This window comes from Macrobrachium nipponense, chromosome 8, assembly GCF_015104395.2.
Source record: "Macrobrachium nipponense isolate FS-2020 chromosome 8, ASM1510439v2, whole genome shotgun sequence".
Classification (NCBI taxonomy): domain Eukaryota; kingdom Metazoa; phylum Arthropoda; class Malacostraca; order Decapoda; family Palaemonidae; genus Macrobrachium; species Macrobrachium nipponense.
This window is the reverse complement of record NC_087203.1, coordinates 70216850-70243371: the sequence shown is the minus strand read 5'-3', so window position 1 is coordinate 70243371 and position 26522 is coordinate 70216850. Positions and strand designations below refer to the sequence as shown.

At 39.0% G+C, this 26522-nt stretch overlaps 1 protein-coding gene across 1 annotated transcript; it reads right to left on the bottom strand.

Moving 5' to 3' along the window:
* Positions 1-7141: 7141 nt before the first annotated feature.
* On the bottom strand, positions 7142-21678 carry LOC135222827 (adenosine 3'-phospho 5'-phosphosulfate transporter 2-like; the record flags this gene model as incomplete). The annotated part of the gene is given in 2 exon segments (XM_064261143.1): positions 7142-12109; positions 21497-21678. Coding segments are annotated over 2 exon segments (363 nt in total), but the record flags the coding sequence as incomplete, so codon positions are not given.
* Between the last annotated feature and the right edge of the window lie 4844 nt (positions 21679-26522).

Sequence of the window (26522 nt, the reverse complement as noted above, 5' to 3'; positions counted from 1 at the left end):
GGCGCCTGCTCAGGGGCGAAAAGTGCCTACTCGGAGAGTAGTTCCTATCATGTTCTTGATCAAAAGAAGAGCGGCTGCCAGGCTCTTGGTACCTTCCTGCAGGAGGCGAGATATCCACGCGGTCCCTCTTAGACTTCTTCACCGGGAGCGAGACATCCTTCCGACGGTGAGAACTCCCTGCCAAGGAGTCCGCCAGAGCCGAAATCTGCGCCTGCAGACCTGCTAAGATACGCGCCGGCGATCTCTCGAAAGCTTCTACTGGGGATGAGGCTCGAGGGTGAAAAGAAGAGGGCTCTTGCGATCTCCTGGATCTCTTGGTTTCTACCTCAGGCTCTTCCGAGAAGTATTCAGGGTTGGAGGGAAGGGCGCAAGGCGCCTTCCAGGCTCTCTTGAGAGGGCGCGAGGCTTCCGAGGTGCTCCATCCGCGCTTAGGAGAGGGTGAAGACGACGAAGAGAAGCACTGGCGCAACACTTCTTTCTTGGCTCGATCCAAGGCAGCCTGGGAACGTACAACAGGATCTGCCGAGGGGACGTCTGACCGGTGGGGGTTCTCCCTAACCTTCCTGCGGCTGTTGACTTTCCTCCTCCACTGCGTCTGGGAGTCTGGAAGAGGTCTAGGCTGGAAGCATTAGTGAGCCAGTCAGACGCACCCTCCACTGCACTAGGGGCACTGCACAATTCACTGGCACTATCACTCTTACCTTCTAAAGAGCGTATTTTGCTCTCCATGCTACGAATCGTGGCCCTCATGGAGGCCACCTCCGAATGCGAATCTTCAGGTTCGATGCTGGGAGCAGGGGCTGAAACTGGAGAAGGTACTAGTTCTACAGCAGGGTTCTCTACTTCCAGTTCGCTAATGCGCGATCTACTGGAGATTCTTGAAGAAGCCTTACAGACCCTATCTTTCTCTAACTTCCTTACATAGGAAGAAAGAGACTTCCATCCATCTTCATCCAATCTTTCACACTCCTTACACGGGTTATTGAAAGAACATTCATTACCTCTACAACCCATACATTACATACATTGTGAGGATCTACCGATGCTTTAGGTAGCCTCACTTTACATTCACTCACAGAGCACACTCGAAACATGGTAGATTTTTTAACATCAGAATCAGCCATTACAAGAAAAATCCAGAGAAAATCCAAAAAACCAGTCCAAAATAACGTATGCCAAGCCAACGGAAAAAGGTACTTCAACAAAAAAGTCAGTCCAAAGAATCCCGGCAACGAGAAATAAATCCAACTATCGTGAGGACCTAACAACAGGTGTTGTCAGGCCGGGCGACAGAGAAAATCTGACAAGAAAGTGGGATTGGTTCTTACACCCGCCACCCAGCGGCGGGTAAGGTAGATCACCTGACCTACCTGTCGCGTGTGCCGCGAGTTTTGAATTCTGTCGTGACGTCAGAGACGTAAGCTAAGTATATATCTGACAGGAAAGTTCATGTACAAAAATCCTCTGGATTCCCAAAGGAATGTTTGTGATTCTCAGTCTAAGTTCTAATGTTCCTTTGTGGATTATGAAGGTAAATGCTTTAAAGATAATCCTGCCAGTTCATTCTTAAATGAACTCCCTCATCCTAGCTTCATAAGAGAACTCCCTCATCGTAGCCTTAGATGGTGCCTTCAGTTGCTGTAACTGAAATTTAAAGGCAAATTTATTTCTATTCCTCTCTACCCAGAGTGATGCTTCTGTCTGTAAAGCTGACTGTGGAGGGTCTCCAATCAAGATCCTGGCCATAGTCATGGGGATGTTGCTCATTCCTGAAACCTAGTGTACCTTTTTCCAATGGTATCACTAGTCATTAAGTTTCTTTACCGGACAATCACCATTCATCTTGAGCTGGCCACATATTGCACAGATTGCTTGCACCTGGATCATGACAGCACCTGTCCTCTGTTACCCTTCTGATTCAGTTGCTGTGATTTGGTCTTTCATTATTGTTTTATTAGAGTGAAAAATGTACTACTACTCTGTCCTCACTCCTTGTCACCAAATGGACTAATGGTTTTGGGGCAATATGAAGGTATTCTGAGCCAATATATCTAAATGTATAAATGACAATGTGTGAAAAACTGCCATTATCATTAATGTAAAAATCTGATTGGTTAAGCTCATCTTATTCATCCCAAATTATTTTCCATTCATCATCCTTGCAATGAAAACCACTGCAGAGAACATCTCATACCTGAAAGTGTTAAGATTTGGAAACTAGAAACTGGCATTTTCAGTCCACTTCACTTAATGAGATTGATGAACCACATGCCTGTAAAGAAAGTTGGGAAAAGCCTGGCACCTAGAAAGGCCCAACTGATTTTGACAGAAGCCAAAGGCATACGTATACGTAGATTCATGGACCATCCCTTTCTTGTTTCTGTTTACAATTCCTTTGCAAGAACAACAGGCAATGTGAGCATTTCGTCCCAATGGTCATGAACACACTCCATGCTTGTACTATATTGTAATAATTGGGAAAAGGCTATTAACAATTTTTCTACCTGCTTTTTTCAAGGAATGACTCCACCATTGACAAAATATTTGAGTCTAACAGAATGGGTAAATAAGTTTAACAGTGTTTTCTCTGCTACTTTACAGAAAGAGTCAAAATATATAAGGAATAAAAGGTACCAAGAATAAAAATATATGACAAAGAGCAAAGCCTGCTATAACAAGAAATGCACCATGATCCCAATCAATGCCAAGATACCATGCACATGATAGTTAGATAATCAATACAACAGTGAATATCAGACAAAAATATTTTATTTAAACAACCATACCTCTTAAAAATACAAAACCAAACTACATATCAAACATATCTAACAAAGTTAATGGATTAACTCTATACACACAGAAATGACATTTAATTATTTTGAAAAAATGAGCTTTGAAACAAAAGGATGGAAAATTAAATAAAGTTCGGTTTATTCTCTATGGATTCTGCCACATAAATGGACAGGAACAGTTTGGAAATGGCTCACAGTCCTGGGCATATGGTGGTGCTAAGAATCTCCTGGTTTATAAATGCTAAATATTAGCATGAAAAAGGATATTGGAACAGAACACTGAATCAAATTGAAAAGATAGAACAGGTAGATTACGAATTAGAAATCAAATTGGAAAGGTAGAACAGGTAGATAACGAATTAGACATCAAATTGGAAAGGTAGAGGTAGATAATGAATTAGAGATATGGACTGGACATAATGGCTGTTGTGGAATAACGGGGCAAAGCACTGGGATGAGATAGCGGAAGTATGGATTGCATACATTATTCAAAAAGAGATTGGATTTGTAAAGAAAGGCTAAGCATGATCTTAATAATAATATTACAGAGTGCTAACTACCAATGAATGAACACTTCAAAGAAATGACATGAATTTTATCAAGAACTCCTGAATGCTACAGGTAAAATACCAAAAAGATATACAAGAGTGATTGGTGTTATGAATATAAAAGTTGTTAGGAATATGTAGGTATGTATACAGACTAATGAAAATGTGGTGTAATTTATCAGTTTCTCTGCTGCTAATAATTTGGTGATTAGTTGTATTTTATCCAACAAACGGACATCTCTAAATACAACTGGACATCTCCAACTAGCAGTCACAGAAAGCAAATAGGTCACATAGCTACTATTGAGAAAAGGAACACTGAGGAAGTTAGAAAAATGTGTTAGCAGTATCCAACAAGTGAGTTGACAAAGTACCTAATTTGATACATGAAAGCTTTCTGAAGATGAACATCATGAGGCTTTTGCAATTGACTGTCAGAATAGATTTGCAATTCATGAAACCATATCTGAGGAGGAGTAGACAATGAAGGATTCGTTTGACATAATTATGAATGGAAAAAGAAGTAGTACTTAGACATGCAGGTGACAAGACAGTAACTTTCCCTACTGGATTAGACCTAGGGTGCAGTAAAAAACATTGCAATAGCAAATTGCAAATTTAGATATATTTCAGGGAGAAGATGAAGAACCCTAAATAAAACATGCTAAGTCAAGTGTGAAGTAAAATTATGTAATAAATTATGCCATATTCCAAAAACTTTTAATATCTGAGAAAATATCATCATGGAAAAATTATGTATCAAGCTTGTCAACAAATACATCTATGAGAGATAAAGATATTTGGCAAAAAATAAGGAAAATTCACAAAGAATATATAAGACACCCAAGAAGTGCAATAAACTAATATGGGAAATTATATCATGACCCATATGAAATATCAAATATAACAGGGAAACACTTTGAACACAGAAGTGCACACTCCAAAAGAACATTTTCAAAATATAAGAACACAAGGAAAAAGTACCATACTCAGTAAAAGTACCATACTCAGTTTTAAAACTATTTTAGATCTAGAATATAATTATGCATTTAATATGGGAGAATTAAATAATGCTCTAAATTCATGTCATCCATCAGCCCCAGGCCATGATAAAATATCATTTGAAATGATACAAACACTAGCCCATTGCCAAATCATATTTACTAAAATTCTATAACATCTGGATGAAATGTGTTTTTCCAGATAAATGGAACCAATAAACAAACCTCGGAAAGATTTAAGTAATCCATCCAATTATAGACCAATATCTTTGACAAGCTGTTTATGTAAATACTAGAAAAAATGGTCAATACACAACTAACATTTGTCATAAAAAATTCAATTCTAACACAAATGCAATTGGGATCAATAGCTGATCAATCAAGCTTTGATCCAGTAACCTGTCTTGAAGATATATCAAAAAAGGATTTGATCAGAAAAAATTAAGTGGCAATATTTTTTGACATTGAAAAAGCATATGATACATGGAGATAATATCATGCAAAAACTTGCAAATAGACCAGACGTGACGTTGATTGACAAAATCAAGAAGAAAATATCACTCATTGATGTCGCAATACCATGGGACACCAGAGTTGAAAAGAAAGAAAAGGAAAAAATGGATAAGTATCAAGACCTGAAAATAGAAATAAGAAGGATATGGGATATGCCAGTGGAAATTGTACCAATAATCATAGGAACACTAGGCACGATCCCAAGATCCCTGAAAAGGAATCTGGAAAAACTATAGGCTGAAGTACCTCCAAGACTCATGAAGAAGTGTGTGATCCTAGAAATGGCGCACATAGTAAGAAAAGTGATGGGCTCCTAAGGAGGCAGGATGCAACATGGAACCCCACACTATAAATACCACCCAGTCGAATTGGAGGACTGTGATAGACAAAAAAATAATAATAACAACAATAACAATAATAATAATAATAAAGGGAAGTAAAGTGATGATAAGGAAGAGACAAGAGTATATTTGAACAAAAAGGCTGTGTATGTATGGAGAGGTACTGGTATTATGGTATCACACAGAATTATTAATCAAATACCTAGGGATCAAAGAAAAAAAAAATCCTGTCAAAAGGAGAGATTGGGTAATACTATTAGAAGAAGAATGACAATGTTGGGAGGAACACTTTTTCTGGGTCATTAGCAAGACATATGATGGGGATAATCTGATTTATTTACCTTAAGCTGACAAAAACCCGAATGTGCTTGTGGAGGAATTCCAAGTTTGGATGGTGAATCAGTAATAAAAAAACTCAGGAGAATCATTGCAGAGATGATTTCAGCAAAACTGAATTGACATCTTATGTGCTAAGAAGACTGTTATGCAGCATGTGTAATGAGGAAATAAAGCCATATGATTGGCATATGGAAGTCATAGTTAAGGTATCAAAGAAAAGTTGTCTGACTGAATGTGATAACTATAAACATTGCAGTTAAGTTGGTTGTAATGTAAATATTCAGTACGTATGCTCATCCTCAGAAGTTTATCAACACTTTTCGGGAACAGAAAAGCTGGTCTTACACATACTACAGGCCATCCCCAGTTAGTTATCAGTGAGGGTTCCGTTCTCAGCCGGGTGCTGATAAGCGAAAACCACCATTAACTGAAACTTGCCATTTAACCAGTTAATGGCACCTCTATTTGGTAAGTTATGGCGCTATAACTCTATCATCGGCACCTTATGGTGCTCAAAACAAAAATTCCATCCAGAAAATTCCACCCACGAAAATTCCACCCTTCGAAAATATTATTCAATAAAATTTTATCTTCCTCAATCTCTTTCCCCCTCTTTCTGTTTAATTAAATTAAACAACCATCATTGTTAAACAACCATCATCATAAAACAACCACCATCTTTACATAATGGTAATTACTTTAAAGAACCATATTCATTAAACAACCACTATCTTTACCAAAGTGTATTTAAAATTTTGTTTACTTAATTTAAATAGTTGTCTTCTTTATGGTTTTCCTTTGTGAGAACTTCATAAAATAACTAGAGCCATTTCTTGTTTAGTATATTCATTGAAGCCATTTTATGTTTTGAATATTTACAATGGCCTTAAAGTTTACTACATGAGAAAAGAGAAAGAAGAAATTGTGTGACAAGAAAAACTATGTATATGAGAAGCACCGTAATAATCCCACAAAAGCGAAAACATACTGGCGACGCGAACTATTTTATCAAGGCTGCAAGGCTCGAATTCACACGCCTTGTAATTGTAGTAAGCCTACATTGCTGTATAGGTTGGGTAAGCATACTCATGCCGCTTCACAAGCAGCTATTGAAGCACGAGTTGCTAGCAGTGAGAGCAATTCGTGATACAGTTTATGGAGGATGTGTACCATCGACCACAGATATAATTGCAGGTGCCACTCAGCCATTAGATGAGAATAGAAAATCACGGCTACAAAACGTGTAATACCTTTCCCGTGATATTCAGAACTGGAGACGAACTACTTTAGGGATTCCTGCTCTTCCAACATCTCGCACAGGATATGAAATTCCAGATTCTTATAAATATCTTCCTGATGGATCACTTTTTTTTAGCGTATGATAGTGGTATAGAGGACTCGCACCGTATTTTAATACTTACAACAGAAACGGGGTTGGATGATCTGTCGGCAAATAACGTAATTATGGTCCTGTGATGGAACGTTGAAAGCTTCTCCAAATCTCTAGACCCATCAGCTATTCACAATCCATTTCATTGCTAAAGGAAGGAGTTTCCCTCGAGTTTTTGCACTATTGCCTAATAAACAAGAGGCCACCTATAAGAAGATTCTGAACTACGGCCAAACAGTAAACCAATGCAATGCATCATGGACTTTGAATTATCTTTGCACAATGCCTTCACGTCAGTGTTTGTAAGTGCTGATATATCAGGATGTTGATTTTATTTACGTCAGTCCTGCTGGCATAAGATTTGTGAACTAGGTAAGAAGGTTCAGTATAATACTGACTCTTCGTTTGCATTGAAAGTGAAATGCTTTAGTGCTTTGGCATTTTTGCCCATCCATGATGTTGTTGATGGTTTTGAACTACTTTCCGATGACGAAGATATACCCACATATTGGTGTTCAGCGTGGAAGAGGGGAACGGAGACGAAGAGTTGAACCTCTTTTTCCCAATCAAATTGTGGAATGTACATGAACATACTCTAAATGCCTTTCTGAGGACGAACAATCATGTGGAAGGTTTTAATAGTACTTTAATTGTGTTGCTACAAGTATCTATTAAAATTTATGGGCACTTTGCTCTTCACTCCAAAATGAGGAGGCTCTTACCTAAACTAAAATTATTCATTTAAGATGAGGAGATGCGGCTAAAAAAAGAAAAAAATACAAGTTTGTAAATGAAAGCCTGATACATCTCGTTGAAAATTATGAACCATCATGCATTATTGAATTTTTAAAAGGTATAACATATAACTTGCATGAATAAAATTTCATGTTTGTTTCTGTTTATACTACTATCTGATATAGGTTGAATTAAGAACTGATTTTAACTTATAAAAATGTTTAAATATAATTTTGTTTTTTATATTTTCAACTCAAAGATTAAAAATGCTTTTTACATTATCTGTGTTTTTATATTTTCAACTAATTCAAAGATCACTTTTTTACATTACCTGTGTGTCCTATTTCCCATATTTTCCATTTATAAAAGAAATCTTTTTTGGGTGGAAATTTCATGGGTGGAATTTTACAAGGGTGAAATTTTCATGGGTGGAATTTTCTGGGAGAAATTTTCGTGGGTGGAATTTACATGGCACCGTTATGGCATCATAAATTGATGATTTAATGGCGCTAGATAAGCGTCATAAAACAGGATCACCGCTAACAGAGTCCGCCAATAACTGGGGACTGCCTGATTAACCCTTTAACGCCGATTGGACGTATTAAACGTCGATATAAATTGTCTGTTGGGTGCCGATTGGACGTATGGTACGTAGATATAAAAAAGTTTTTTAAAAATTCGCGGAAAAATAGTTATAGGCCTACTAGGCGAAAACTTTTTAATTACGCGACTTGGGGGATGCTGGGAGCTCACAGATAAAGGCGTTGTTTTGTTTACAATCGTTACCCAGGCGCGCAAGCGCGAATTTCTTTCTTCTCGCACTAAAAAATTATTTCGTCACTTTAACATAATTTTTGCACCATTTTATATTAGCCATTAAATGGAGTATTATACATATATGAAAATGTGCGCAATTTCATGTAGAACACAACAAGAAACAACACATGGTTGTAGCTTTTATCAGTTTTGAAATATTTTCATATAAATAACGATAAGTGCAAAAATTTCAACCTTCGGTCAAATTTGACTCTACCGAAATGGTCAAAAAACGCAATTGTAAGCTAAAACTCTTACATTCTAGTAATATTCAATCATTTACCTTCATTTTGCAAGAAATTGGAAGTCTCTAGCACAATATTTCGATTTATGGTGAATTTATGAAAAAAACTTTTTCCTTACGTCTGCGCGGTAACTCTTCCGAAAAAACCAGAAATTTTTTGTCCGATTGTCGTAATGTTTGCACCATTTTAAATTAGCCGTTACATAAAGTTTTATATATGGAAATGTGCACAATTTCATGTAGAATACAACCAAAAATAACCCATGGTTGTAGCTTTTATCAGTTTTGAAATATTTTCATATAAATAACGATAAGTGCAAAAATATCAACCTTCGGTCAACTTTGACTCGACCGAAATGGTAAAAAAACGCAATTGTTAGCTAAAACTCTTACATTCTAGTAATATTCAATCATTTACCTTTATTTTGCAACAAATTGGAAGTCTCTAGCACAATATTTCGATTTATGGTGAATTTAAGAAAAAAAAACTTTTTCCTTACGTCCGTGTGGTAACTCTAACGAAAATAATCGGAAATTTTTTCGTCCGATTGTCATAATGTTTGCACCATTTTAAATTAGCCGTTGCATAAAGTTTTATATATGGAAATGTGCACAATTTCATGTAGAATACAACCAAAAATAACCCATGGGTGTAGCTTTTATCAGTTTTGAAGTATTTTCATACATAAATAACGATGTGCAAAAATTTCAACCTTCGGTCAACTTTGACTCGACCGAAATGGTCAAAAAACGCAATTGCAAGCTAAAACTATTACATTATAGTAATATTCAATCATTTACCTTTATTTTGCAACAAATTGGAAGTCTAGCATAATATTTCGATTCATGGTGAATTTATGAAATAAACTTTTTCTTATGTCTGCACGGTAACTCTTCCAAAAAAATCAGAAATTTTTTCGTCCGATTGTCGTAATGTTTGCACCATTTTAAATTAGCCGTTACATAAAGTTTTATATATGAAAATGTGCGCAATTTCATGTAGAATACAACGAAAAACAACCTATGGTTGTAGCTTTTATCAGTTTTGAAATATTTTCATATAAATAACGATAAATAGAAAAAATTCGTCCTTCGGTCAACTTTAAACTTGACCGAAATGGTCGAAAACTGCAATTGTAAGCTACAACACTTACAGTCTAGTAATATTCAATCAATTACCTTCATTTTGCAACAAATGGGAAGTCTCTAGCACAATATTTCGATTTATGGTGAATTTTTGAAAACAGCTTTTTTTTACGTCCGTTTGTTACTAATTCATGCATCATTTTGTGATAATATTTTCTCTGTGTTGCCTTGAGCATTTTACAATGTGTTATATACCAAAATGATCACAATTTAGTGTACAATACAATGAAAAAAAATGAACTTGTTAGCTTTAACCGTTTTGCTCGCAGTGCGATTTGTATACAATTATATATGAAAATTTTTTTTGCGCTGTCATATATCCCAATATTTATATATGATGATATTTTTTTTTAATTTCTGATGGTTGCATACTAAACTTCAGGCAATGAAAAAAAAGGAGCCAAAAATGAACTCTTAATCTTAAAAACTAAGCGTGCTGTGATTTTTTGAAAAAAACATTTTTTCCGCTTCGGCGCTCACTCGCAAACGTCGCTGGCATACGGGAGACGATTTTTAAAATACCGCTTTGGCGTTTAAGGGTTAATTACAGGGAGGCAGTTGACAACATCCACAAACCAGTACATACTACAGAAGGTTTTACATCACTATAACATTCTGGAAAAATTTGTAAAGCTAACTGAAATTATCCATGAATGGCAGATGTCAAGTTAATTTGCAGTAAATATTGGGTATTACTAGAGAGTATATTACCCTTATCCTGTTTGCACTTGCCAAAGAATTTAGAATTTAAAAAAGTGGCTAGAGATCAAGAGAGGTTCAGATTCATGACAAAGTTGAGACAAAAAAGGATGCAGTTTCAATAAAAAAAACACATCATTTAAATGCTTGCTTAATAGAATGTATCATATATCTACAGAAAAGGCACTCTAAATAAATATAAGAAAAACAGAAGTAATGTGAACAAAGAGTGCCAAGGGATGACTTAAGATGGAGGAAGGATTAATGAGGTTGAATCTTTCAAACATTAATATGCAGAGGTTTTCCCAAGTTGGAATTTAATGAGAATAAAAGACATCAAATAATGAGCAGGGTGAATAAGATTTGGAAATCAAATAAATTGAAACTATACAATAAGATTATATATAACTAGCAAAAAATTTGTAACTATCTGGATGTGAATCACGATGTAAAAAGGAAACAATATCTAGAAAATTTTGTGGATTTGAGAATAAAGCTTTCAAGAAGAATATTAAATTATATATATGACAGGACAGAGTTACATAATTTCCTGTATGGTATAATTTTTAAGTTCCATAAGAAGTTTAGATGATAATGCAAAGGAGAAGGAGTTGGCTTAGACATGTCCTTCACACTATCCCTGGGAGGTCAGTTCTTTAAGTGTAAACTGGGATCCAGTAGGCACCAGGAAAGTTAGAAGACCTAGACCTACTGAGATAAGAACTGAAAAGGTAGGTGTAGGTGAGTGGAGAGTGATGAATGAAAAATAAAGCACTGGAAAGACATGAGTGGTGGAGTTTCACAGAAGCCCATTTAGTCACTCAGAGCTGGAAGCATTGATGATGATGATGATGATGATGATGATGATGAGGATACATTAAAAGCACCACTACACAGCTTGTCAAAAGCCAGACTGGAAAGCAAGCATGTATGTTTGATGGGGAGCTTTTACTAAGTGGAAATATTATCCACCTTTTAAACTATAGGTAGTTTTATTTTATTATAAGGTCTACATAATTCTATATTCCCTGCCTTAAACTATGTGTAATGGTCCTAATAAAAGAAATGTATTCAAGTAAATTGTACAAATGTGTAACATTTTCATGAATACTTCATTAAACAATACTATAGCACTGAAATTTCAATAAAAACATCTCTTACGCAACATAAAAAAAATCTCACATATATTATAAATAAAACATTCATGCTAGCTTATTTATAATCGTCAATTATTTGCCTCAGAATAAATGAATTTATTCTATCAAAATCTGATGGAAATTATTCACTACAGTGGTAACAAAATCATTCAAAAATATATATTACAAATATTTGAACATCACAGAAATTTCTAGATTTAACAGCAGCTAGACTTGCAACATTACTTTGTCACTGTCTTTAATACTACTTATTTTAGGAGCAAACATTCTCTGAACACGAATATAAAATTGCTGTAAAGACACGAAAAGAGAAACTGAGCCCATTTTTTTCTTTGCATAGATGTTGAGATATATTCCAAATACCACCAGCAAACCTCCCCATATATAACTGAAAAACAAAGAACACTGACATTAATCAAACAGTTTTACCTCGGTTAAAAATAAAAAATGAAAAATTTCTATATACAATCCTTTGATTTTTTTGCATGATCTTACAACCATTATCAGGGCCAGTCAAAAAATGAGTGAGACTTCCCATTGTTAAGGGAAGACCCAATCTGACCCACTGATGCATTAATTCCTCAATTCTATTCAAAAAAAAGTTGCGCATCACAACTCCAGTAATCATATATAGTAGCACCTTAACTTAACAGACTTCAACTTTTTGGAAAAATCAAAACCCTATTTTGTATTTTACAGAATAATCTGGAAAGCTAGCTAGACATAGCAGCAGATGCTGAAACATGGCTGATGTTTGCCTGTCTAAACCTGTAAGCCTGGGTTCTTCATTGTCAGGTTACTAATTGGCCCATAATACCTACTCTCTACACTTTTTCTTATTCAGTCATTGGCTTTTGTGTCTGTGCTTCTGTTAGTAGTTGTGTTTATTTTTTTCCAAGTTGAAAGTTCTAAAATATAGTACAGTTACATACTGCACTGTTCTAACCATGACTTAAATTTACATATAAAAACTAATTATTGGCTAAAAGTGAATGCATCATTTAATTAAATATGATAGAATTTCAAGAATACACCCTGCAGAATATCAAAGTACTGCAGGGTATTCTTGAAATTCTAAAATACTTAATCAAATGAGGTGAATACAAGTAGTGTAGCAGACCAAACAATGCTGCCTTAATCATACTTCAAAATGACAAATGTTTACTTAATTTGTATTTTTCATAGCTAACAAACCTGAGGACTTAACATTAAGATAAATCTTCTATTGCCAGCTGGAAACTGGTTAAAACACATTAAAAAAAATTGTACTACTAGTATATATGCAAGGAATCTGTGGCATCTGGCATTTAAAATGTAGATGAGATAGAAGTGGGTCATTTGTTTATATGCAGAACAAACTTTCAGTCTTAACATTAGGATAAACTCACACTTGGAGGGAGGTATGAAAACCCTGAACCAACTGGAGGTTCTACACACCTGACCACTCTTAATAGAAAAGAGGATTCTCAGGAAGAGGACCTAAGCCTCTGAGATGTAAGATATATGGGTATCTAACATTTAGTCCACTGGGAATAAATAACGTAACATGTCCAGATTCATTGCATGTATGGAAGTCAAAGAGAACTATATCTGTTCAAACAACAAACCATGCCCACTACACAAAAAGGGTTTGTCACCACCACTCCCTCCCTGTTGGAGAGAGGAGTGGAAGCTACTAAGAAGCAGATTTGTAAGTTGTGTGGAACATAAAAAGTGCTGTAACAATATGGTTGCCAAACTCGCCTGCATCAAGCCAGTTCCAGTGTATGATGTGTGTAGCCTTCAACCTGCTCCCCGTAGGTATTAAAAAAAAGAAAAAAGGGAATGAGAGACCAGTCATAGTCATCTCACTCATTCTCTCTTCCACACTATCTTCTTAGGCAAGATATGAACTGTCCTGCCAGGGGCACTGGATGAGCTACACAACTTGAGCAGCCACCATCAGACCCAATGAAAAAGTGTCCAAGGACCTGTGGGCAATATCTCATAAGTAGAAGGAAGTGAAAGTGGTCTGATGAAGCCAGGGACCAACATTCAAAATCCTATTAACAGAGAACAGACAAGTTTTTCTCAAATGCCACGAAGGAACTTTTTCCTTTGATATCATGTGCTCTTGCATGCACAGTATTGGTGACAGAACTTGACGATGAGTAGACTTTCTTAATCACCTCACTTTGCCAAAATGAAAAGGTACTCTTGGACACTTCTTTCTTGGCCTGGCCCTTGCTAAGAAGTCAACGAACCTAGGTCTTAGGTGGCGAGTCCTTTTTAGATAACGCAGTGCTCTGATGCAACAGAGGTAATTCTTGAGGATTGTTGTTAAAAAAACTCCTTTAGGGAAGGAATGGAAAATAAGGAAAATCTGTCATCATGAACTGAAGGATTTTGAGTCTTTGCCACAAATTCCTGGACAAATTTGAAAGCTGCGGGTCCCCCAACCCCTGGTGTGTTTTACGTCATAATCTAAACCATGGAGCTCACCAAATCTTTTCAAGGAAGCCAAAGACAGAAGGAAAACTGTCTTCCTGTCTTCAAAGTCAGTTCCCTGTCTGACGATTGACACTTGGGTTCAAATTGAGCTCAACTGAGAACTCGGCACCATAGTAAGGTCCAACGTAAGAGGTTTGAGTTCCCTAGATAAACAAGACTGCTCAAAGCTCTTGAACAACATATGTAAAGATTTCACAAGATGAAGTTATGTCCATGTCTTTCAGATGAATTAATCCTAAGGCAGCCCTCTAGCCCTTGACCACAGAAACAGAAAGAAATTTCTCTGTTATGAGAAAGATGAGAAAGTCCACTGGTACCTGCTGAACCAGTTCCAAGTGAAGAGAAAACCCGTCGACAACACAAATCACAGTAGACGGCCCACTTGCCCTGGTACACTACCAATTGGTGGTACCTCTCTACAAGAGGTTGGCAGAGAAAGTTGTGCCAAGAGGGTATCTCTCTCACCACAGCTGAGAGAAGAGATAGATGATCTGGGAACCACTCTGCTTGGCCACAAAGGAGCTACTAGGGTCATCCTGAGATTCTCAGAACCCATCACTCTGTTCAGGACATGATGGATCAGGCAGAATGGAGGAAAGGTGTAAACTTCTAGTTGTCCCAAGGATGCTGCGGGGCATCCTCTACCACAGCGAATGGATCTAGGACCACTGAACAGTAGACCTCAAGCTTTCTGGTGCACTGCATAGTAGAGATCTAATATGGGTCTTCTTCCCCATAGATGGAATAGCCTGTCTGCTTTGTCCTTATGCAAAGACCACTCTATACCCAGAACTTGAGCCTAACAACTTGTCGGCCACTTAACTTTTGCCCGGAATGTACCTGGCCATGAGCTCAACCGAGTTGTCAATCACCTACTAGTGCAATTCAACTGTCAATGAGTGCAGTTGGCGTGACACCAGCCACCCAGTTTGTTCATACACACTGCCACTGTAGCGTTGTCTGACATCAGAACAATGGAGTGGCCTACTACCCTCTCCCAAACTCCTGAAGACCCAGGAAGCAGCTTTCTACTCAAACACAATGTGGAGTTGCTTGTCCTGAGAGCTCCATGCCCCCAAAGTCAGGAGCTCTTCCAGATGAGCACCCCATTCTTTGGAGGCGTCTGAAAACAGGAGAAGATCCAGAGCGGGTGAATGAAGAGAAACTCCCACTGTTAGATTCGGGTCATCCAACCACCACAGAAGTCACTTCTCACCACCACAGAAGTTGCTTCTCATCTCTGTTAACAGAAGGACCTGGAGCTGAGGGGAATCTCCTGCTTGGGACCAAAACTTCTTTAGTCGCCACTGCAGTGATTGAATATGAAGACGCCCATGAAGGACCAACTTCTCTAAAGAAGTCAAGAGGTCCAGAAGTACTTGCCACTGGTGGGCTGGTTGCTCTGCCCTCAAAAGGAAGGAGCGAGCTGCAGTCCTCAACTTCTCTAACCTCTGGTCCGATAGAAAAACCCTCAACGATGCTGTATCTATCATCATTCCCGGGTATAGAATCCTCTATTTTTGGGAAAAAGATTGGACTTTTCCAGATTTATGGCTATACCTAAGGCTATGACAAAAGTGGAGAAGACAGTACCTGACCCGAAACCGTCTTTCTTGGGAACTTGCCAAGACCAATCAATCGTTAAGATCTCTCAACAGGAAAATCCTCTGAGCATGAGCCCATGTCAACACTAGGGTAAAGACACTTACGAACACTTGTGGAGCTGCTGTCAACCAAAGCAAAGGGCTTTGAACTGGAATACTTGCTCCCCAAGACTGAAGCAGAGGAACTTCCTAGACGAAGGGTGGATATGAATCTGAAAGTAGGCGTCCTTCAAGTCTATAGACATCACCATCCTGAACCTCTTCTTCCTGATAAAGTGGTTCAGTGTTGAGAGATCACTCACTGTCCTCCAATTGCCAGTGGCCTTTGTCCATCATCTTCCTCACTTCCTCCGGGACAATTTTCACACATTTTATTCATTCCCCATTAAATTGGTCAAAATTTTATGAATAGTTGTGTGTTTCAAATTTAGCTTCTCTGCAATCAATCTAATGATAAACGGATGGGCAGATTGTACAAGGTCTATGATTTCTTCTATATTTTTATCGTTTCTTGAAACTGATGGCCTTCAACTTCAACAGATTCTCAGCCTTCTGAAAATGCACTGAACCATCTGAAAACCTGTACTCTTGACAAAGCAGTCTCCCTGTAGGCCTGTTGAAGTTCTGCACAAGTTTCAGTGGTATTGTTTTCAAGTTTAAAACAAAACTTCATTGCACAGCTTTGCTCATGATTGTGCTTGCTCATTTTAAAGAAAAAAAAATTTGTTTGCAACGCATCCGCTCACAGTCTACCTATTAATGCCAGAAGGTTGAGGCTTCAACTGAAGCTATCAAATGTTCACCGACGGTCTGCCTGTTAATGCTACAAGGTTTTGGCTTGAACTGAAGCTACATGGGATGCTGATCATGGAACACCATGAAGGAAACCCGCAGTGATACTAGACCTAATATTGTGAAACCTAGTCTCATTGCTTTATTTAGAGTTTAAAGCCACTAAGCTAGAAATCTTTGCCAGAGACAGTGATAAAACCCAAATTCTTAGCCGATGAAAAATTCATAAAAACACTGATCTGGTTGTATGGAGACAAAACAAAGACCCAAGCTGGGGTTAGTACTGCGGTTGTGCATAATAATTAGAATTATGTAGGTACACCATCTACTAATATGTGAATTTTTACTGCTGAATTGACAGCCATGCTAACATCCCGAGAAACTGCAAACAAAATGGGAATCAGAAATTTTACTATTCATTTAGCATGTCATTATGAGAGAGATCAATATTGAAGGATTTTACTTTAAATTTGATATTTTGCTGTGTTTACGTTAACATTAATATTTGAAAATTACTAAGTCATTTTTTTAAAATGATTTAACTATTACCCAGCTATCATAAAAATGTTTGAACTAGTACCCAACTATCATAAAAATGTTTTAACTAGTACCCAGCCTAACACTGCCCTACCCAGTGGCAAAACTTCCAGTTTTTTTATGAATGTTTTTGAAAAGCGTTGCTTGTAGCCTAAAGTTTTGCTCGCTTCTTACAGCAAAACATAACAGTTTGTATATCTAGAAAAACTTGTAGTCAAGGTATTACTGTATACCTAAGTGCTCAGCAATCACCTTACCTGCTTGTCTGTAGTTTCTCATCAAAAGGCAGAGATAGCTTCTATGTAAGAGGCGTACCTGGTGAGATTAAGGAAGGTTTTCCTCTTCTATGCACTGGCAACTCAGACTACTGATTGAGGTGATTGTTTTAGTCTTGCCCACTCTCTTGCTGGAGACTTCTGTTCCAAAGACTTTGTGTCCTACAATTTTGACCTTACTTACCCTTAAGAGACCCCCTCAGTAACTACTGCTCAATGTATACATTGTGTCTACTGAATTTTTCAACACAAGTAACAGTACAGGTTTGATACATCCTCAGCTGACAAAAGGTATCCACAAGGATCAACACATCTCTCCTGGATCCTTTAGTTTGAAGTCGCCTCTTCAAATACAGACAGTTCCAGCTGTTATTATCATAGTGATGGGGAGGCTGCAAAGGAATGCAAAAAAAGGAGGCAAAGGGCTCATAAAGCAGAAAATCCTATATCAACAACAGAATCAGATGAAAGGTCATAGAAATTTGACATGGTAGAAGACTGGAATAAAAAAAAACAGGATTTTATATTGCAACTAAATAACTTCATGACAAGATAGTCAGCAAAGGGCCATGTAGATTATGTGAAAAAGATGAAGAGGTAAATTCAGTACTACTTATCAAAGGTAACAGAAGTCTCAACAGATGCTTCAAAACATTTGTTACCTTGGGAATATTGAGTAGGCAGTAAGAAAGAGTTAGTATGAGAAAAGCGGTGGACTGGACGGATTAGAGAGATATAAAGAGATTAGTACTATTAAATAAAAGTACCATACAAGTAAACAGAAAAAAAATTATGCTTATATGAGGAATGTTTTAATTTGCAAGGCCAAGTACAAAGATGCATTAGCCATGAGCTAAAAGATGATCAAAACATGACATTTTTAATCGAATTTGTATTTTTCATAACTAAAAAATCTGAGGTCTTAACATTAGGATATATACTAGTGCCAGCTGGACAACAGGTAGAATTAATAAAAAAAAAACTTGTGTGATCCAGGGACTATTGGCATCTGTACCTGGTCATGGGGCATTGGTAGTTCCCACAATGCCCTGGGCATCCTGTGACCTATCAGTTACTCTTCCAACCCAGTTTAGACTGTTAGAGGGGTGGTTCGAGGTGAGCCTTTATATGATAACGCCTCAGGTTTGACTAAAAATTTGTCATTTGTTCATATATGAAACAAACCTTCGGTCTTAACATTAGGATAGACTTACTTATTAGTGGGAGGCAAGTCTCTTCAAGTGACTGGGAGTTTCCCACCTTCATCCACTTCTGAATAACCATATTCTAAGACAATGGACTACAACCTCAGAACCAAAGATATATGAGAATCTATTGGTTTCCTTTTCTGGGTGTTTTATACAATGCCATAGCTTATTGCATTTACGGAAGATGGAGAGCTATCTGTGCTTGCAAGAAACTCAAGTCCCTGTATGTGGATCTATTATCACCCCACTCTCTCCCTGCTACCGAGAGGGGTGTGTTGCTACTGAAAAGCATCCTATGATATTAATTACCTTGACAGTATGGCTGTCTCACTCACCTGTATCTATTCCGTTCCAGCTTATGGTGGTACTCTCTCTCTTACCGCCCGTAGGTAAAGAAGTAGAGAGAAAATGTAGGAAGGAAGTGAGACCAGTCATCTCATTCAATCTACTTTCATACCTTAATCTTAGACTGACCCACCAGGAGTACTGGATGAGCTATACTACTTGTTGAGCAGCCACCACTGGACCCAAGGAAAACGCATCCAAGGATCTATGGTCAACATCCTTTACATAAAAGGAAATGAAAGTTGTTTGGCATCGCCAAACACCTACTTTCAAAATCCTCTCCACAGACATATTTTTCTTGAATGCCAAAGAAGCACTCAGGCCCCTGACATCATGAGCTCTAGTTCTCCCAAGATTATTTGACACTCAAGCTTCTGTCAAATATGCATTCCTGATAGTTTCTCTCAACCAACTTTGTTGTATTCCTGGATACTTCCTTCTTGGCCTGTCCTGTACTCACAAATAGCCTTCAGCATCCTGGTCTGAGATGCCACGTTCTTTTAAGTAAGCTCGTAGTACTCTGACAGGACATAACAGCATTTCTTGAGGGTGATCATCCACAAATTCTCCTAGAGAAGGTATCAAAAAGAAGGCAAATCTGTCATCTACTAATGATGGGTTTTGAGTTTTGGCTACGAATTCTGGAATAAATTCGAAGACCATAGACTTCCAACCTCTGGAATGCTTCACCACATATGACAGACCATGTAGCTCCCCCATCCTTTTGGTCGAGGCCAGAGCCAACAAGAAGACTGCTTTCAGGCTGCCATGTCAGTTTGCAATGTTATTGATGGCATTGGTTGTCATGTTACCACATTGATGGGAGATGCTGTGTGACTACTGCTGGTATCCCTGCACATGCTGCAAAACTGTTTCCAAAATTTTGCATCGCCGGAAATATTGGTGCCGTTGCCATTGCCGTAGAGTTCGTCCCCATAAATTCCAGACCAGGTGGATGCAGGACACTCATAGTCGAAGGACCTGGAGGGAAGCGTGACATCATATAGTGGGATAACAACCCCTCCAAGGCTGGAACGCCTGATAGGCCTAATGCCGACCACATTCCTTCCATCCTCTGCACGTTGGGTGCTGAAACCTGGGACAAAGATGGAGATGCTCCCCACCTTCCTGCCGGGAATAAAGGAGTGTAGCTATGTACAAAATTTCCCAAAACCCCTCCTGGTGTTTCCAATAACAAATTGTTAAAAGAAACTACTGATGGGGTATGGGAAACATCAAAACCAGGTGAAGAAACATATGGAACAGTGTGATGTACAACCGATAAAAAAGAAGCTGAAGACACTTGATCATCCAAAGATGGCTGTGTCTCTTTTCTTCTGTACTGGTCTTTCCCATGAAACTTCTTCCATTGTTCCACCAACCAACTGCGACAAACTGAACAAGGATTGATAATAGTACATACATTTTCTCAGCACCTACTACAAGTTGGGTGAGGATCCGTAGACAACGATGTTAAGAATCTTGAACAAGGAAACCCACTCACTCCAGGGCATTTCCTTTGTCTCTTGCAAGATCCTGAAGAAAGTGCCATTGGTGAAGCAAAATTCTCCATTATCTCACAACTTACACAAACCTAGCAGATCACACCAACACTGAGATCACCCAGAGAAAGATAAAAAGGAAAGCTATGACAATAAACGGACAAAACTAAACCGGCTTTAAAGAGATCGAGTGATTACGTCATCTCATAAAGGCAGTAGGAAAGTAACTGATAGGTCAAGGGATGCCCAAAGCATTGTGGGAACTACCAAAGCCCCCTGACTGGTTACAGATGCCAATAATCCCTGGATCACACTGATAGGTCAAGGGATACCCAAGGCATTGTGGGAACTACCAATGCCCCCTGACTGGTTACGGATGCCAATAGTCCCTGGATCACACAAGTTTTTTTTATTAATTCTACCAGTTGTCCAGCTGGCGCTAGTATATATCCTAATGTCAAGACCGAAGGTTTGTTTCATATATGAACAAAGGAGGTTTGTTTATTTTATGGTTGCAAAAGGGACTTTAATCTCAGAACATAACACAGGTAAATTCAGCAATGTATACCAAATATACTAACATACTCCATTAATTTAAAAATAATTAATTTACTGTTCATAAATGTTTGACTATCTTTGGAAAAAAGTGACACTAGATGTTGACATTCTTAAGATTCTATGTAGAATCAACTTTTAAAATGCTAAGGTAAAATTTGCTTCACTAAATGCATTCTTGAACCAAGGAGTCTAATTTCATAAATAGCTATTCAATGCATACCAAGCACCATAATAAAAATAAATGCATATTAGGTCCAGAGAATAAAAATACAAATACATTCATTACCCACCTATAAGGGCAACAGAAATAAATAATAATTGTATAATACAGTATGATCTTGTTTTCATGCTCAAGTACTATAATTTATATCTCAAATAAATATTTCAATAGGAAGCTAGCAAATTATACAATTGAATGAGTAAAAGACAAGGTAAATTTACTTCATAGTTTTTAGGATACTTACTGTATTGTAAAAGGTTTACTGAAGACCACAAAAGAGAGACAAATAGTCAGTGCCTTACGGAATGTGGTAACCGTGACAGCAACTAAAGCACCATATAAAGTTACAAATGTTAGCACTACCTGCACACCACAAAATCCTGCTGCAGAAAGCATTACACCTCGACCATAAACTTCCCATGGATTCTGAAAGAAAAAATGTCAATTACTAGAAAAAACTAATTCTAGATTTCACAAGGGAAAATTAATTGAGCAGAACCATTTTAAACTACCCTATAGGTTGAGTAAGCTAAGTCAACAGGAGGTCCTTTAAGTGGTGATTTGAGAACTCTCAAGATTAAATCATTTAGTCATTATTAGATAAAATGTGCCTACATTTACATATTTCAAGCTAAATAAGTCATTTAATTATTAAGGAAGCTTCACAGAAAAAAGGTGCAAGAAAAGAAATCTCCTGGGTGAAAAAAAAGAGGAAAACTTAGCTAAGAAAAAACTTAGTCAGGGAAACTACAGTAAAATGGATAGGAAAATCAGTTGAATGGATAAAGTTAATTATGTACATAGTTAATTCAACAACAAGGTGGAGAAATAAGCATGAAAGATTAAGATGAAAGTGCATGATACTTTAAAGTAATATTAAAGCTTCTCTGAAATGTATGAGCAATGCTACAAACATTATTTTACAACCCAATCCACAGGTTAACTGTGAAGGCAAATAAAAACCTCTAGTCCTGAACATCGACATAATGACATATCACATCATTTCAATAGAATGTAGTACACTGACGCAAAGCAAGTACGTAACTACAAGTGAAGAGCAAATAGTTCTCTTATTAAAATGAAGCTCAATGAGTCAACAAAGAAATATCATTTGATAATGATCAACCACAATTACAGTACCCTTGTTGAGAACTTTTTAATATTTTGGGAAATTTTGTCTATAAAAATCCAAATTTTTGAAAGTAAATTGTATTTTTCCTAACTATACAAACCTGAGGTCCTTTACATAAGGAATTACTTTCAGCGCCAGCTGGAACTCAGTCGTAAGATTCTATAACAAGGTAGTTAGGTAGTAACTGCTTGTCCGCTAGTTGGGAACCCCGCCCGACTGGACGTAATCATTCCATTTTGCTTTAGGCCCAGGAACAAATTGAGGGGTGTCATGAGGTGGGCCTATATGTAAAGGGCCTCAGGTTTGTATAGTTAGGAAAAATACAATTTACTTTAAAAAACTGTGATTTGTTCCTACACGTTATACAAACCATCAGTCCTTTACATAAGGAAGACTCACTGATTGGTGGGAGGAATCTGAGTCTTGTGAAAATACTGGTGTTTGCCCAACCAAGGTTCCCTCGTAAGAGCAAGGGGGGGGGGGGAACCTAGCCTCTGGCCAAATGATCAGAGTGAGATCACTGCAAGACCAATGGGCAGACCTCTGGACTTATTCATAAGAGGGAGGCATGCGTACCTCTTATGAATAGCAAGCAAGAACTTATAGTCATAAGAGGCCAAATGTACAGTATTGGATTTGTTTCTTACTGCTATCCACTACCCCCCTTGTTAGTGAAGGGATGGATATCAGCTTCTATCCCTAATTAAAAAGATAAAATAGAGCTCAGTCACATAGCTTACCTGCATCATTGCCCTCTCCAGCATGTGACGACCGCTTCTATCTGCCTGCAGGAAGAGAGAAGAAAGGAGGAAGGAAGAGAAGCCAGTCACACTCTCATTCACTCTCCTTTCATACGGTTACCACAAGGACGAGATACAACCTTGTCTTGTTAAAGACAAGGGTAAGCTACACAACTTTTTGAGCAGCTACCACAGATCCCAAGGAGAAAGTGTCCAGACCTGTGGGCAATATCCTGAAGGTAGAAGGGAGATGAAGGTGGTCTGGTTGGACCACATCCCTGCTTTCAGAAAGATATAGTGTTCTTGGACACTTCTTTCTCGGTCACCCCGGTGCTAAGGAAGAGGTGTTGATAGTCAGGCCTGAGATGGCAAGTTCTCTTCAGATAGCACCATAGCACTCTAATAGGAAAAAGTAGCATCTCTTTCGCATCATTATCGGTTAAGTCTCTAGGGCGGGTATCGTGAAGGACTCGAACCTGTCGTCAGGAACTGACGAAATCCAGGATGAAATCGAGCTCCACATTTTTTTTTGGCATGATGCGTGCTACCACGTCAGGCAATATTGGAGGCGGAATTTATTTTTAAGTACCAATGTGCCTGGCGTTATGCCCCATGATAGTTTCCTGGCATTGGACAGGTATTTCAACGCCTTCAACCGAAGGCTATACGTACCCCGGAATAACCCTGATCGCCTCATCTTAGTCCGTCCAGTGTTGGAGTACATTCGTGAACGGTGCAAAATTCTCGTGGTTCAAAGAACCTTTCGTTTGGATGAGGGGATGATGCCTTACAAAGGACGTCTTAGCATTAAAGTGTATAACCCCAAGAAGCCGAAGAAATATGGAGTGAAATTTTTTTTTATTACCGAGTCCAACACTGGATACGTCGTGGACTTCTCGGTGTATTCCGGGGTCTTCTCCACGCTGCGTGACACTGTTTTCAGTCTTGTGGATCGTTTCCATAACCAGGGATACCACCTGTTTATGGATAATTATTATAACTCGGTATCCCTGGCCCAGGAACTGTATGAAGCAGGTGTGCAACGTCAGTGGTGCCCTTCGGTTGGTGCATAGGGCCCCAAATGTCCTCAAGAGGTTCGCTAGCCATCCGCAACATCTGGCAAGAGGAGAGACAGAGTGGCGGCGGAAGGGAGCTGTCTTCGTCATCTGTTGGAAGGGGGTCTGACTCGTCCCCATAATTACGAGGAGTCATGAACCCATCCAAGAGGAGATCGTACAGCGGAAGAAGACATGTCGGCAGGGCCGAGTTATGTATGAGGAGTTTCGTGTAGAGTGCCCTACCATCATTGGGCACTACAATAGGCACATGGGAGAGTTGATCTCTTTGATCAACCTCATCCAGTATTATCCCTTCGCCAGGTTAGAACCAGGAGGTGGACACGAAGCTCCTCAAATACATTCTTCAGTTGGCCCTCCAAATGCCTGCATCCTGTACTGTGGGTATACTACCAGTCCCACGATCTCCTCAGAGGTTTGTCCCCACAATACCATTCCTAACCGCTCAGGTAAACTGCCGAGAGTCAGGCCGAAGAAATGCCCACTCATCCCACTTTAATCCCGATGATGGCCCTTCCATCACTGGCCCCCCTGCCCTGAGTTGCAGATCTGCCCCTAGAGGAAAGGGCAGATATTAGGAGGGCCAACTTTGGTCATCCTGCTCCTACCGCTGCTGCCAGCCCCTGCTGCCAATGCCCCTGCTGCTGATGCCCCTGCTGGCCGACGCCCCTGCTGCCGACGCCCCTGCTGCCGACGCCCTGCTGCCGCCACCCCCGCCCACATGACTTCTCGTCAGATGCAGACCCTGTGTGTCGGCTGCAGCCAGGGGATCACACTGGAGCTCCTACAAGGGCGCAGGCAGAAACGGTGCCGGGTGTGCCATATGCAATGGCAGAAGGAGAGACACCCGGTTCTTCTGTCGCACCTGCAAAATAGCTTTTTGCAGGTTCAGGGAGTGTGACTGCATATACCACAATGCGGTCTTTTTATTGGAGGTGTGCCTGAGGAACTGACAGCGGAGGGCGCACAGGGCCGCCGCCGCCCTTCGGGGCCACCACAGTAAGGACGCGCGTCTCCCTCCTCCACATGTACCTCGTCATGTCGAGAGGAAAAAAATGCAAGACTCTTCAATGGAGGAGGGAGTAAACAAGAATAGTATGAAGAGTCAGGATTACGAGTGAGTATCCTGCATTTATTTTTATATATTTCATTTATGCAAAAAAGAAAAGTTTCACTCTGCATTCCTTTTAGTTATGTATTCGTACCGAATGAAAATGTCTAAATAAGATATATATATATATGTATATATATATATGTATAGTATATAAATATATATATATATATATATATATATATACAGTGGTACCTCGAGATACGAAATTAATCCGTTTCCGAGGCGGGCCTTCGTATAATGAGTTTTTCGTATCTTGGAACACATTTTACATGTAAAATGGCTGGAGGAGAAGGGTGGTGTTGGGCGGAAGAAAAAGAATCTTAACGAAGGAATACTCCACAAGGATATCTTCCTCGAGGCCAGGAGGGTGGGGAGGGGTGGGCATTGTCCAACACCAGACATTTCAGGGGAGGAGCTTCTCTTGCAAAAAACTCTTCACAGTCGGGCCGAAACACAGATTTATCCACTCGTGAACAAAAGCCTCATTACCCAGGCTTTTGCATTAGCCCTCCACATCACTGGAAGCTTCTCCTTCAACACTTTGTGGGCCTTGAAGGCTCAGGAGTCTCGGAGTGATACACCAGTAGAGGCTTCACCTTGCAATCCCCACTGGCGTTCGAACAAAGTGCGAGTGTAAGCCTGTCTTTCATAGGCTTATGCCCGGGTAGCTTCTTCTCTTCCTCCGTGATGTATATCCGAAGAGGCATTTTTTTTCCAAAAAAGGCCAGTCTCATCACAGTTGAAGACTTGCTGAGAAACTGTAGCCTTCCTTGGTCATCATCTGGTCGAACGTCTTTTTAAAGGCTTCGGCCGCTTTCGTGTCCGAGCTGGCAGCCTCCCCATGACGCACCACCGAATGGATGCCAGTCCATTTACGAATTTCTCGAACCAGCCATGCAAGCTTGAACTGGCCTTGTGAGCAATTGCTGTCTCCGTTACTGTATCGCCAGCGATTTCTTTGTCTTTTATCCAGACGGAGCGCCGTTCCATCTCGTCGTGCACATGGCTCCTCTTGCTGGACAAAATAGTGATGCCCTTCGACGGTGTAGTTTGCTTTGATGGCATCCTTCTGTTTAACGGATGGTGCCTATTGTCGACGGATTACGGCCATATTCCTTTGCGATCACACTCAAATCGCATACCAGCTTCGTACTTCTTTATGATCTCCATCTTTGTCTCCAAAGAGAGCATGCGCTTCTTTTTTCCGT